This window comes from Pleurodeles waltl, chromosome 7 (genome assembly GCF_031143425.1).
Source record: "Pleurodeles waltl isolate 20211129_DDA chromosome 7, aPleWal1.hap1.20221129, whole genome shotgun sequence".
In the NCBI taxonomy this organism is placed as follows: domain Eukaryota; kingdom Metazoa; phylum Chordata; class Amphibia; order Caudata; family Salamandridae; genus Pleurodeles; species Pleurodeles waltl.
The window spans coordinates 620,874,894-620,889,759 of record NC_090446.1 but is presented as its reverse complement, the minus strand read 5'-3'; the positions used below and the strand labels follow the sequence as shown (position 1 = coordinate 620,889,759).

The 14,866-nt window shown below is 40.7% G+C and overlaps 1 protein-coding gene across 1 annotated transcript in view; it reads right to left on the bottom strand.

Annotated features, from left to right (window-relative positions):
• LOC138304482 (uncharacterized) overlaps positions 1-14,556 on the bottom strand; it is a 69,164-nt gene extending 54,608 nt beyond the window's left edge. Inside the window, exons 1-6 of the mRNA XM_069244592.1 lie at positions 14,436-14,556; positions 13,320-13,397; positions 6,251-6,291; positions 5,080-5,145; positions 4,685-4,750; positions 4,165-4,218 (exon numbers count right to left, since the gene is read on the bottom strand). Coding sequence (XP_069100693.1) covers positions 4,165-4,218; positions 4,685-4,750; positions 5,080-5,145; positions 6,251-6,291; positions 13,320-13,397; positions 14,436-14,484 — 354 coding nt within the window. The 5' untranslated portion in view covers positions 14,485-14,556. The remainder of the gene's footprint in view (positions 1-4,164; positions 4,219-4,684; positions 4,751-5,079; positions 5,146-6,250; positions 6,292-13,319; positions 13,398-14,435) is intronic.
• Between the last annotated feature and the right edge of the window lie 310 nt (positions 14,557-14,866).

Sequence of the window (14,866 nt, the reverse complement as noted above, 5' to 3'; positions counted from 1 at the left end):
CAACACAAACAAAGTTTATAATTAGGAAACTATATTTTTCACTTGAATGTTCATGTAATAGGTTCAGTACCAAGGTGAGAAATCGGAAAGAAACATGCTTAGAAGTAGAATTTGTAAGATTCTGCACTCTTCATCAAGAGGTGGATTAAAGGGTCTATGAACATGTCACTGAGGGAATAGTGGTGGCAAAGAACTGCAGAGGATTTAAAAAGTAAGGACTGAGAGAAAACATTTTTATTCTTTTTTATTCCTGTCTTAGTAATTTCATGTTAAAGTGACTGTTACATGTGGGTGTGAACTATGCATGGTCTTAATATATATTAAGGAAACAAGAAATTATCCTTATTCACAGGATGGTGTTCCCCACCAATGGCATACTTGCTTTCAGAAGCAGGGGCGTAGCTTGTTCAGTAGGATTGGGGGCTGAGCTTCAGATTTTCTAACAATCACTCTGGTTAATTTATAAGGTCCTAGAGCCTCCTTGCACCCCATTGACATCACTTTTTTATGCTAATGTGGCTTAACAAGGCAAAAATCGATGCACCATATTTACAAAGTGGTGCAATGCATGCACTACACCACTTTGCTAGCCCTTGAGCCAAGCATCATGTATGCAAGGGGGGTATTCCGGCATTAGCAGGCCCACAAAAACGCTGCAATGAAATCTACAAGATTTAATTGTGTCATTTTTTGGCATCATTTTTAACACCTGCTCAGAGTAGACATTAAAAGCAAGCACCCATTGAAATCAATGGGCCTCCTTACACTTTGCTCCACTAGCGCCAACATTTTTGATGTTAGTAGAGCAAAGCACCACAATAGCGTAAAAAAAGGTGACGCTATTGGCCTAATGTGCACCAACATGAACCGTTAGGTGGCGGTGGAGGGGCGCAATAAATCTGGCGCATCAGTACTGATGCTCCAGATTCTTGTAAATCTGGGTCATTTTGTATGAGAAGCAGGTCATGAGGGGGACTTAGAAAGCAATAGAAAGGGAGAAGAGCACGGATTGTTAGGGTATTTAATATTTTGTAAAATAACAATTTTTAATAAGTTTAAAATAGAGATGAGAGTTTGTATTTGTCTTTGTGTGTATGTAAAAATCTCAAGTGAGATCCGACTTAAACAACCTGCTCCCACTATTTACTAGTGAACATATTTATTAGAGGAGTGTAACACTCCTTCCCCGAAGCTACGCCCCTGTTCAGAAGATTATCTGTCAACTCCTTTGAAATTTGATATAGGCATTCCGTTTTCTTGGTAAAGTCCTCTTCGTTTTTTGTGAGATTCTTAAAAGCATATTGGCATTATTAGAATAGGATTGAATCCCTGAGTAGCAAAATGGAATACATTGTTGAAATTTGTCTTTACCGTCCTCTTCTTGCAGGACAACCAGTGTGTTTTTCTGGTGTGCAGCCTAATTCTATCTGTATGAGATTTTAAGAATGAACACATCAGGTACATTCACATTCAGTGAATCCAAAGTAAATATCTCATTATGTCCGGCCCTCTGAGACTTTCGTTGGTTGACCCTGGTCAAAGACGTTTTTTGAGGCATGAGCAAAGTGGGTAAGAACCCAAGGTCCCCTCTCCCAAGGGGCTCCTTGGAAAGTGGACTTCCTCTCCATTTCACCTACTTCCCTGTATTAAGCTCCCTTCTGCTTTTCTGCCTACCACTACCTCTCACTCTGTCTCCCTCAAACCAGTGCCGTTTTTTAATTTTGAGCCCCCAGCAAGACATATTTAAAAAAAATTGTATCCCCCTTACTAAAAGTTCAACTTATGATTAAATATTGTTTGGCATTGTGTGGGTTTGAATGAGTAGAAACAGGTAATAAAATCCAAAGTTATTATGAACAGAGGCCTACATAAATTGCCTTGCCCAAGGCCCCCAAATACTTACGATGACACTGACGTTTGTTACCTCATGCACTTCCATGTCACTTATTTACACCTCAGTACCATAACTCAATTAAATAGCATGCGTTGATTGGTAATCATAACTGTTAGACTTTTCATCCTTGGCGTGGTCTCCCTTAACTTTTTGCCTCTGTTCCCCCGGTTATTGACGTGTGCTGGACTCTGATTTTGCTGTTTTTATTACTCTGGGCACTTTACCACTGCTAACCAGTGCTAAAGTGCAAGTGCTCCTGTTTAAAATGTGTATGTAATTGGTTCTCCATGATTGGCACATTTGTTTTACTGTTAAGTCCCAAGGAAAGTGCACTAGAGGTGCCCAGGGCCTGTAAATCAAATGCTACTAGTGGGCCTGCAGCACTGGTTGTGCCACCCACACAAGTAACCCTGTAATCATGTCTCAGACCTGCCACTGCAGTGTCTATATGTGTATTTTTACACTGTAAATTCGACTTGGCAAGTGTACCCACTTGCCAGGCCTAAACCTTCCCTTTTCTTACATGTGAGACACCCCTATGGTAGGCCCTAGGTAGCCCCAAGGGCAGGATGCAGTGTATGGATAAGGTAGGACATATAGTAATGTGGTTTATATGTCCTAACAGTGAAATGCTGCGAATTTCGTTTTTCACTGTTGCAAGGCCTGTCTCTCTCATAGGATAATATGAGGGCTACTTTTAAATATGATTAAAGCGTAGATTCCCCTAGAGAGTAGATGGACATGTGGAGTTTGGGGTCCCTGAACTCACAATTTAAAAATACATCTTTTAGTAAAGTTGATATTAAGATTGTGTATTTGAAAATGCCACTTTTAGAAAGTGAGCATTTTCTTGCTTAAACCATTCTGTGACTCTGCCTTGTTTGTGGATTCCCTGTCTGGGTCTGTTTGACAGTTGGGTTGTTTTTCACCTCACACTAGACAGTGAAACAAAGGGAGCTGGGGTGTAACCTGCATTTCCTGATTAGCCATCTCTGCTAGGAGGGAGGGGTGGAGTGGTCACTCTCATCTGAAAGGACTGTGCCTGCCTCCGACAATGCAGACTCCAACCACCTGGTGTGTGTCTGAGGCCTTGCTTGGGCAAGGCAGGATTTCATACGTAGGTGTGAGTCCCCTTTGAAGAAAGGTGACTTCAAAGACTAAAATGGGTATCAGAAGGGCACCCAAATCTACAGACTGGAGAAACACTTCTGGAACCAAGAGGAACCTCTGCCTGGAGAAGAGCTGATAGCTGAGGGTGATTCTCTTTTACCCTGACTAGAGTGAGGGTCCTTGCTTGAACAGGGGGTAACCTGACTGTCAACCAAAGACCCCATTTCTAACAATAAATATGCAAACACACTGTACAAGAAATTGGTGTATAAAAAACTATGGATTATACCTGCTCACACATGTACAAATACACACATGTATCTCATTCCTTGTAAGATCTTTTCCACTTTGGATCAGATCCTTTTTCATACTGCCTATAGTTCAGTGGTTAATTTGCGAATAAAAATGTGCCAGTGCCTAAAGCTCTCCTCTGAAACACACGGCTGCTGCATTTAAATGTGCGATTACAGACCACTGAAGTAGTGTAATCCTGAACCCACCTCTGGCCTCTTTACTCCATTTACAGGCACTCCCTGCCCTTTCAGCTCTTTCTTGCAGCTTTCTGCTTTCTCCCTTTGTGACACTTTTTTGTTTTTCTCTTCCTCCACCTTTCCCATGTGTCTTTTGCACGCAGTAAATACTTGAGGCATAAAAATAAGTGCAGACCCTCAAAAATAAGCGCTGGTGCCCAGCACCGGAAAACCCCGGCTCAAAGTAAACATTAACGGACTTAATTGTATCATTACTTCACCTATGGAAAATGAAAATTTGTGCTTATGTGAAACGGAATAACTTTGTTTTGTGAAATTTCACAAAATGTCATTGAATCTTGCATAAAATGTCACTAAATTATCATCAATCTATCTTGGTAAAAATTGTTTATGTGGGAAAAAGTCGGGTTTAAAAGACATAGAAGATACCAGCCAGGGGACTGATTAGAAGAGAAAATGTCACCTATAGAAAAGAATGTGCAAAGGTTTGCTCTTGTAAAATTGGCAAAATTTCACAAATTTTGTTGACAGTGTAAACATTTTGCACGGATCTACTTTTACCTACAGGATTTCAAGCTTGCGACCCATTGGCTTCCACCATATTCAGTAGCAGAGGCCAGGATCACAGTGGTTTACAGAAGGGTGACGCTAGAGCAATATAACTCTTACCTGATTAAGGAACAGCTGTTGGACAGAGAGTCCACAGCTGGATGCGGTAGTTTCCTAAGGGCAAAGAAAACTTGGTTTTAGTAAATATATATTCTCGAAGTCAGCATTCACACTGTGCTAACCCAGCTGTCAATGACGTATCACTAAATCGAATACACATTTGCAGTAAAAGGTGCATTGAAGTGGATGCTTGATTAGGTAATAAACTTCCTGTAACACCTGCCTCACCAGTGTTTTATTTCATGAGGAAGATACAACGATAACTTGTAGAGGTAAGGACACAGTGATTGTAAGCTCCTTCCCACCTAACCATAGACCCACCCCAGGTGTGACTACCATCAAGCATCATCGTCATCATCAAAATCCCCTTGTGTAGAACCTCCCACCACCCCGGTATGTCCTCACCTCGACCAACACCACTGGCTGCTTCTCCAACACAGACACACTGACATACACTAGGTGAGTCTCAGAGTGAAATACTACACACAAAATATAATGACATTAAAAGTGTTAGCATTACCACAAAACTGATGGAATTTTCTACAATAAATTTATAGGCTGCTGGCTTCTTGTCCGCAGGCCAATTCTGAAAGAAACAAAGATTTGGGAGTTACTTCAGTATTTGCCTATAAAGTGTTCAGCTGGGCAGTTGTTCTGTGTTGTAATGTGTGCTATGTGGTATTATGTGAGAAAGGAAGGTTACAGGGACCTTCATGCGATAGTTCTAGGAGGGGCACCAACTTGCAAGCTTGTAAATGTGAGCTACCCTGCTGTAACCAACAGCCCAGGTGCACCAGCACATCACTCAGGAACAGAGACTCACATGGTAATAGAGCACCTTCAGCCCCCCACCACCTCCCAAAACAGGTGCATTGACCAGTAATTAGTGGTAAAGCATGAGGCTTAGACACTTACCCTGACTGAATTGTAGAGGCAGACAATTCCTTGGAACAAAAAGGAGAACATCTTTGCTTGGTCCTTCTGCAAGATAATTTAGGAATAAGTGAGTACATTCCTAGAACAAAATCATTTTTTTAAATATCCTTCTGAAACCCAGTTTTAATGGATATTCTCAGTCCTTTCAAACGTGATCAAAAACACCAGGATCCTCCTTAAATGAAAATTACTCCTGGTAGTAAGACACGGCTCTGCTGAGATTAAGACTGATCAGTGGTGCAAGTACTTACAGTCAACTGAACAGGGTTTGCCAGTATTTAAACAGCTAAAAATAATCTGGGAATAAAATTAATCGTAGTGCAAAAAAGTGACAGCTGGCGAAAAAATAAATGTAATTTCAGGCCCACCGCAGAGGAAAACACACCTGCATCTTTACTTCATGCTGCGAAACCTACTAATGGGTTTTACTCATTTTAAAACCAGCTGAGATCTGGTCATCATTTCGTTGGTACATTTCATCAATAGTTGACATTATTATTATTTATGGGGATTGTCTGCAGTAATGCTTTTACCGCCAATAATAATTGTACCTCTGCTAGTCACCCGTGTGAATGTATTTTAAACTCAATCCATAATTATTCCCTTTTAAAAAGTGCTATTTCTGGTAGCTGTAATTTCCAGTTACCCTCAGAGTTCCCAGGGCCCTCTTCAAAATAAAGCCCTGATGTCAAGATCTGAAATTATCTCCAAAATCGAAAGAGCTTTGAGTGGGACTAAATTCTGTCCTATAAAGGAACTTTGTGAATATGTGACCCCCCCTGAAAAAGTAATATAAACTACTAAGACATGGGCCCTTCACCTGCTAGTCCTACCAAACAACTAAGCAGAGAAATTCGCACTGCACCAAACTCCCACAAACACCTATAGATGGAGTAAGGAAAACCACAGTAAACTTAACAATTACAACCACTCAGGCCTAATGCGAAAAAACACACACTATTCCACAGGTACACTCATGAGCGGTAGTGTGAAGAGTGCCAGTTCCCACTGGTTTCTATTGTGTTTATTTGGGTCAACAGTGTTCACCACTTGTACCTACAGCGAAAAAGCTGTGCTGGCTCTCCGTCTACTTTTAACTCTCCCGTCCGTATTTAAGATTAAGATTACAATCTCTTGCCCTCTTACTTACGGAATACATTTTCTTTTCTTCAACACTTCCGCTAAATCCACCTAAAATTAAAAAAAAAACGATTAGGTCCAGATTTAAGAAGGCCTTGCGCCTCCTTGCGCCACATTGGAATCATTTTTTTTCACGCTAATGTGGCCCAACAATTCCAAATTTGCAGCACCATATTTACATGCATTGGCCACTTGTAACCACTTGTACCACATTATGCCTGTGCCAGGCATAATGTATGCAAGAGGGGCGTTCCCCCATTAGGGGGGCCACAAAAATTGAACAGTGGAATCTAGTAGATTCCATTGTGCTATTTTTAGCAGCTATTTTTAAACGCCTGCACAGAGCAGGCGTTACAAGGGGGCATTCCATCGTTTTCAAAGGGAGCCTATGTACTTTGCAGGATTAGCTGCAACATTTTGGCACAAATTCTGCACAGTACATCAATAGCGTCAAGAATGTTGATGCTATTGCCGGTACCCTGTGCCACAGTGCGCTGTATATTAAATACGAGGCACACATGGTGGCGGTAGTGGACGCTAATGGGCACAAGAAAAATGGAGCTGCATTGGATGCAGCACCACTTTTCTTACATTTAGGCCTTAGTGTACCAAAGCAGCATGTGATCTGGTTTCTCGAATGGGGCTGGGTGGTAGGAAATGCAAGGAGAAGCATCTATGGTGATGGGCTTTTCTCGTGGCTGACAACAGCAGAATCATGTTGCAACACTCCTGTTGGGTTGATGGACTTTCAAAAAGATTTGAAAAAAACTGACTTTTAAGTTTGTAATTTGTTAGATTTTTGCTCCCATGTCTGGTTGTGGTAAGTGCTGTACAAGTATAACAAGATTTTTTATAAATGAATGACTTTGATCCGTGATAGGAACAGTAAGGACTAGTATTTGTAGATGTTACGTTACAATATCAAATGTTAACGTCTCTGGGATAATACAGTTAATGATTGTATATAGTTGCTGTTGTGCATTTTAATCTGTACACAATACCTGAAATACATAACCACATCCACTAGGAGGTTTACGCAACAGAAACCTTAATATGCCATGAAATCCTTAATGTACCCAGAATATGCAAAAACTGAAAGACCCTACAAATGTGCCTTTTACAGCACTGTCAGTTGCAGTACATTTAGCTTTGGCCCAAAACGTTAAGATTTTTAAAATGGAGGCCACCAAATGTCAAACTGAAGTAGTTATCAGATAACTCAGGCACAGCTAATAGCCCTCTGCTTTAAATGTCTGGCTTTTGGTTTTGCCGATGTTTATCTATACAGAAATGTGAACACGTGTCAAGATACATGCACGCGACCGTTTGGTAATCTTGAAATAGGCTTCCTATTTGACCAGCATGCGTTATCATGCATGCCCAAGCGCATTTCACGATATGGCCGCCATTATCTTAATTTTTTTTAAGTTGCTGTTCCAAGATGACAGATGCTTACTTTAGAGCAGTCAATTAAAAAAATAATTAAAAAAAGTGTACCAATGTTCATTTTGAGAATAGTGTGCCACAGCAGTAAACGGCAGCAGCCAGGAATTCAAATAAAAAAATTAAACTACATAAAAAAATGCATCAGGGGTGGGTAGGGGTAGAATGGTAGGGGTGGAGGTGGAGGTTTGGCAGGAAGTAAACATTGATGATTGGTGGGAGCAAACGGGAAGACACAAACGAAGGTCTATATTTGCAAAATAATCTGTAAAATATAAAAACTCAGAATATTAGGAGAAGGAACATGCACATTTGCGGAGAGGGGAAATGTGATGATAAAAAGTAGAACACAGCCAAGAAAGCAAGAAAACATATGCACTCCCGTGAAGTCTTGAAAAGAAAAAGAAAATTGCATTTTCCTGAATGCAAGGAATGTCAGGAAAGGAAGGATTAAAGTCAACCAATTATAACAGTGTGAAAACCCAAATGCTCCTCGATGGGTTAAACAAAAGAATAGCGAGAAAACCCATTGAATCAAGAGGGGGAAGTGTGATAGACAACAACCCTGTCCAATTATGAGTAAGGGACTAACATATTGCCCACTTTGTGTAGTCTGGCAACAATAGGCCTGGGCAACAGACTGCTAAAAATGTTTGTAGGCAACACCGAATTAGGATTTTTAGACCTTTACATGTGTCTACTTAAGTCCCAATTACAAGGAGTATGGAGCAGATTTCAATTGTAGAATTCTGCTTGGCACTATTATCAGTGACCCGGCATCCCCATGCTCGAATTCTTCAGGTGTGGTAGCACTGGACAATTTTACCAGCTGAAAAATATGCATTGCACCCTTGAACCTATTTCCTGTTTCTCCCCCCCATCCCCACCAACTCCTCAGCATAGGCATGGCAGAAGCATGTAATACTCCTCCTGTAGATGACATTCTCTCCTTCTCTTCTCCATCCTTCTACACAAAGGTGCTGCAGATATTACCACCTTCCTGGTGCAGGTGGTAAATACCTGTCCTAAACCCTTCGGAAATAGGAACAGTGTGTGGAATTCTGAAAGGCAATTTAGGTCTGCAGAGTTCTCCCCATTAGGAAGGGTTCAACTCATAATTGAAGGAACTATGTGTCACAAAAATAGCCAGTATCAGTATTTCCACTGCTTGGAATCAACACACAGACTTTCTCCAGACTCATATTGGGTCTTTAGGAGGTGGTGTAGAAGCACCACATATTGGGATTTCTACTGCTTGGGTCTACGGACCTTCCAGAGAGAGGCATGTGGCATAGGGCTGCTGATCAGGAGAGGAGAGGGGAGGCAGTAGGGGGTGAAGTTCAGCTTAGTTTGTTGTGTTTTCCCCTTTTCTTTCCTTTCTTTTGACCCACCAGCCAGAAGTTTGTGGGGGGTGGATAAAGTGATTCTAAACCATTGAGGCCTTGTAATTCCTCTGTTGGGGCACTAGGCACTTTAACTTATATTTCTTTATGTTTTTCAGAGTATTTGACATTATTATTGAGCAGTCTTTCCGTTTTTTAGATAATGTGGAAGAAGAGGGTTAATTTTATTTTACATCACAATCCATCTGCTCGGCATTCATGTTATAGGTTTCATCTGTAGTGGCAGAGTGCGACATTGTGTATATTGTATTGCATATAGTAATTGCATCTCCAATTTTAAGTGAAATGGGCTTTAAATACATTCTTAAATAGCATGTTTTAAATGTAGGATTTTGTGTTTTTCACCGAGTTTGTATTGCAATTTCTTTTTAACTATGTTATAAAGATAAGCCAATAGAATTGAAGAGGCGGTCTCCCTACAGTATTGATGTCTATCTTTGGTCCATGTAGGCCACATTTTTGCAAGATTGTTCCAAGACTCACAATAGCTAAGTACCCCAGCACTGCATTTGAATGGGGATCATTTACCCAAGCACTTGCTGTCCTGAATGTCTGTCAGAGATCTGGCTTATGTGAGTCAAAGCTGGGCATTTCTACCATGAGATCACTAGGTCGAATGTATAGTGGGATTAACTCCTTTTATCACAAGGAGAAAGCTTATTACTATCTCTCAATCACAATATTCCCCAGAAATCAGAAGAGGCTGGTAAATTGAGTAGATAGAAACTATCTCGTATTAATTATATAATTATAAAGGGCAAATGTACTGTAGAATGTTATTCATATCTGTGACATGACCCACAAAACAATATACTATATATGTATTTTTCCTTTAATAAATTTGATATACTGCTTCTAATAGCCCATACCTTGTTGGCAACCTCCCCTACAGTGAGAACTGATGTGCGAAAGATAAGATAGTCTGGTCTGTTCAATTAAGGAATACCAGGCATAAGACTGACAAACAGCTGGAGGCAGAACAGCTAAATTACTCGAGGTCCCTCCAGTCCTTATCCCATTCACCACAACATGGAGATAAATACATCTCTGCGACGAGGACGTTGGGACGAGGACAACAGGACCAGGAGTAATGAAGATTACCAGTAAGTAAGAGGACATTGCATTGTGCAAATTGAGAATGAATTTATGTCATGTAATTTAAATAGTAAATGATATTCCTTTTTTTGCTGTGTTAACCCTCTAATCGGAGAGTGGTGTTTCCTCTCCTGACTAAATAATGGTTTATTTTACTCAAAAGATGCAATAACAACTTTTGGTTTAGACTAAGCCACACAAACATTCTTATATAGGTTGAAAAAAGCACAGGCAGAGATTCACGCCTTCGCCTGAATGTACATATATGTGTTTTAATTACATTCACAAATGTTATCCGCAGTACAACTGAAAAGCAGGGTTGGATTGGGAACCCAAAGAAGCCCTGGCAAATTTTGTCAGACCAGCCCCCATGGGCTGCATAGCAAGTGAGCCTGACCACTACAATGAGGGTTGGGGATTATCCCCCAGCCCATAAAATTTGGGAAACAATGGAAAAAATGGTGCATTCTACAACACATTTCTCATTATTATATATTCAATTGTATTAGTTTTTAAAGCATAGTATATGATGACCTTACAGTGCATCATGATATGGCAGTCTTTATTGGGGTCCTTCACTGATTCCCTCACTGTCACCATCTAACAGTGCCTCTCACCGTCACATCTAACAGTGCCTCTCATCGCTCCATGAACCACTCTCACATGTATTTCATTTGTTTTATAGCACCTCTCATACCAGTGTAAGGTGTTGGAGCACTTCACATCAACAACAGACAGAGACAATGAGTCATATATGTGTAAATCAGTGTATAGAAAATGTTGATAAATAAGACGACAAGATGTAGTATTTACATCATCCATACTAGTAGGCATTTTGTAAGAGTGCCTGGTCTGGGGAAGCATAAACTCAGGATTCATAATGTAACACAGTGGTTACGGTTGACTTTACTACCCAAACAAACCCTTTTTGAATAATTATGAAAATCAAAGAATGGGGACTATCAAGTTTGCATGCATATCTTTCTTGGCAGTTCATAATTTACTGTGATAGATTATGATTGTAAATTATGAACTGCCCAGTAACAAAAGGAGCTCTGTGACAAAAGCAATATCCTAAAGAGCTATGCACATAAAAATACTTTATGATCTGCATAGTACACGTTATTTGCAGCAGGCATATTAACTCTCTGCACTACATTAGATGAGTCAAAACTGTCACTAGGCAAAACCCCATCTCTGCAGCAGGTACATTACTCACCAGAGTTATCTTAGTGTTTTTATTGTTGCCTGAAAGCTGTTGATATAGGAGGAACTCTGCAGTGCTTTCAACACTGCTGCACTGCCACACAACCGCCCCCAGTAACAAAAGCAGCCAGCCCCACACACTTCCACCCTCCCAGGGAAACGCCTAATGCCAGGTAGGACCAATCCAGCCATGACTGCACCAAGACATAGGTTTCTAGCAATAGTTCTAAAACTGTCATATTACCTCTCCCAGGAGCCTTTTACAAAATCTTCAAAGAAGAACATTTTGTAAAGGAGGAATGGAGCCAGCTGTGCAAATGGATATTCCCTTTTCTCTGTGAGTAAAACATATTTCCTCAAAGGAGAAAGTGATTCAACTACAGCAGAACCAAACGTAGGGGTGACGCGTTGCTTTTTTGATCCTGGAATTGGAGTTACTTCAACCTTTCCGCCAAATTACTTTCCAACCATTTCCATGGTGGCAAGGTGTTAAATTTTAGCTAGTAAATGCCCACAGACCTACAAGCTTATGGGCATTCACAAACTTCCATGGCAAGCATGCCCAGCAAGGCCCAAGCCCCACCCATTAAATTAAATTTACTACTGCAGATTTCTCTGTATTCCACATAACCAAGGACTGAGTGCTGCATTCCGGAAATTGCAGTCCTGGTTCCCTTCAGCTGAATGATTCCAATTAGCAAGGACAACAGAAAATAATGATTTGTTAAAAAAAAAAAAAGCCTAGAACTGCAGCTGTGTGTCCTTGGTAAAATTGAGTTTTTTAACACCCTTACTAAGCGATTATGCTTTGGGAGCCACACCTGGCACTGCTTATGTAGGAAAACAATACATATTGAGTTTATTCAGAGGATGATGTACAGTTGCCACCAAGAAGTATATACAGTAGGGTTTCAAAAAATCAACATTTCAAAGTTCATTTTAGACTAGAATGGGGAGTGCTACTGATTGGCAAGTGGAGGAAGGGGCCAGACACTAAGGATCCAATGCACCAAGCTATTTTTAAAGTTAGTAATCTAACCATCGTAGTTTTCGCCGTATGATTTGGATTGATTTCTTACTTCAGGGTATTTACAGAAATGAGCTATAGTGCTCAAGTACTTCAAGTCTGGCCCTTGTAGTACATTTACATCTGTATATGGTTCGTCGTCGGGGCAATTACAAAAATAAACGTGGCTACACTTTTATTTTTATTCTACCCGAAAAATATTTTCTCTGTTAAAATATTTTCTCTGTGAGAGAAATGCCTTCACGCAGACCCTTTTGAAGTAGCAGAGTGTTTGGGGTATCTTAAAAACCCTTGTACAAACTTATTCCGACCAATTTGTAGAATGTATTTGCCTGTGTAAGTGGGGTGGAAAACATTGGCAATGTATACTGTGGCTGTTGGCTGCCTTCGATGGCACATTCAATAACCCGCCTGAGAACACCTATGTCTGTATCTCTTGATTTAAACTTTCTTCTGTGGAAAATTGGCTACATTGAAAGACTTTCAGTGACAGAAAGTTCATCGGAAGGTGTAAATGTTCACAGATCCTGGTTCTGTGAATCTGAATCTAACATGTGAAACCAAAGATGTTTTTTAATACTCTTACATTGAAAAGTGCAAGCCAAAGAATATGTGAATCCGGCAATAAGTGCCTTTAATATGGTAAGAGAGCTAAATGATTTTCCTCGCATAATAAACAGCCTTTGTGGAAACAACACAGCATTACATGAATTACACTATATCATTTTAACTGCTGTATTAGGAGAAAATCGAATACCAAGGCAGGAAACACACACAAAAGTCACGCAAGACATTGGCGGGAGAATAACTTGAGAAGGAACTGCCTCACAAGCTTTAGTGCAAAGTCGGGGGCTATTTTAACATTCTGGCTCGTCCCTCGTGCCCAGGACAGTCAGCATCTTTACCTGAATTCCCGCCCTTATAGTAGGTGTACTTCACGGTCTCCACGTGCCTCCGGTCCCTTGCTAGACTGTTCCCGGCACCTGCAGAAGAAGTTTCAAATGATGAGCTTTACTGCACCTTAAGATTAAAAGCGAAGAAGGCTTTCGTGTTAGCACTTCCTAGGTGTCCTTTCGACAATAGATTTTCTTTCTTTCTTTCTTTCTTTCTTTTAGGAAAACCACCACTGAAGACCCTACTTACAAAGTACACTTTTAAGGAGGGTCAATTGGTATCATGTGCCTGTGACGCAGGCTGGACCTCACATCAGCTAAAAAACTCAGTTAAAAACAGACAAAAGCCTGCTGGGTTTGAGAGTCAAAGCGGGAGAAGGATGGTACAGAATCAAGCGAATGTAAGGTGTGTAAATATGTGTATGATATGAATGTATACATTTTTGGCTTTTTTAATTCACCATAGTTGATCTCCACTGCCCTCTAAAAGTGTTACCCGCTCAAACTTTTTATGACCGGTAGACTGCATTCTTGAGCTACGTTCATGACGAAATGGTTCATGTCACAATGCTTCTGCTTCTTAAAAGGTAACTACATCAATAAATAAACAGAAAAATATGGATTCATTCATGGCGGCTACTAGATTCCAGGTTCACTGTCAGTGTTTGTGTTTATGCTGTTTGCAAGTCAATCAAAGACAGAAAGACAGAGCCGTAGTCCTTTTTCCGCCAAGGTCGACTGCACAGTATATGGAAAAGAGTGTCCAGTGTATGTCCAGGATCACCTGATTCATCCCAGAATTTCAGATTAAGTACGAACAATGTACATGGGTTCTGATCAAATTTATTCTACGTAGATGTATATTTCCTGGAAATTCTGAAGACCTGCCATACATCCCACCCTCCTTGACCCACATTAGACTCCATTGTTGGGCCTGGCATGATTTTGTTCAGGGGTTGACGACCACCCTCAGACTAATGGATGGTGTTTTGAGCAGGATGATGCCCCTGGCAGGCAGACAGTAAAGTTACCTCTAGCTGGACAGGCTGCAAGCCTCTCTGATCTAAGTAGAATTTGGATAAACTTTAGCAGAGAAACTCTAGAGCTTAGAGAGAACGAGCTACTTACTAAGGGAGCAGCAGAGAGCCGCCAGGAGGAAGGCGATGACCATCTTCATGTCGGCGAAAGGAGAGTTTGTCGATTCTAGGTTTCAACCTGTTTGAATCTCGATAACAAGCTGTGAGCAGAGACACTGTATTTATACCAATCTCGGATGCCGCAGCTCAACTCCCCTAGCGTGACATGGCAAGGCAGATGCTACGGTCAGTAAACAACAAGCATCCCGATTAGTGAATTAATGTGCATCATTTCAGTCAGATGGCAAAATCAAACATCTAACAATTGACACAAAATCTCTAAGCGAAAAGCAAACATTTCCAGGGGGCTAAGTTTTTGAGCTGACGTGTGCTTTACCTGCCACCTCGTTTCACCAGGGACAAGGACTCTTGCCATAGCTAAAATATGTTTAGGTCGTGAAAAAGTCGCATTTTTCAAGTTAC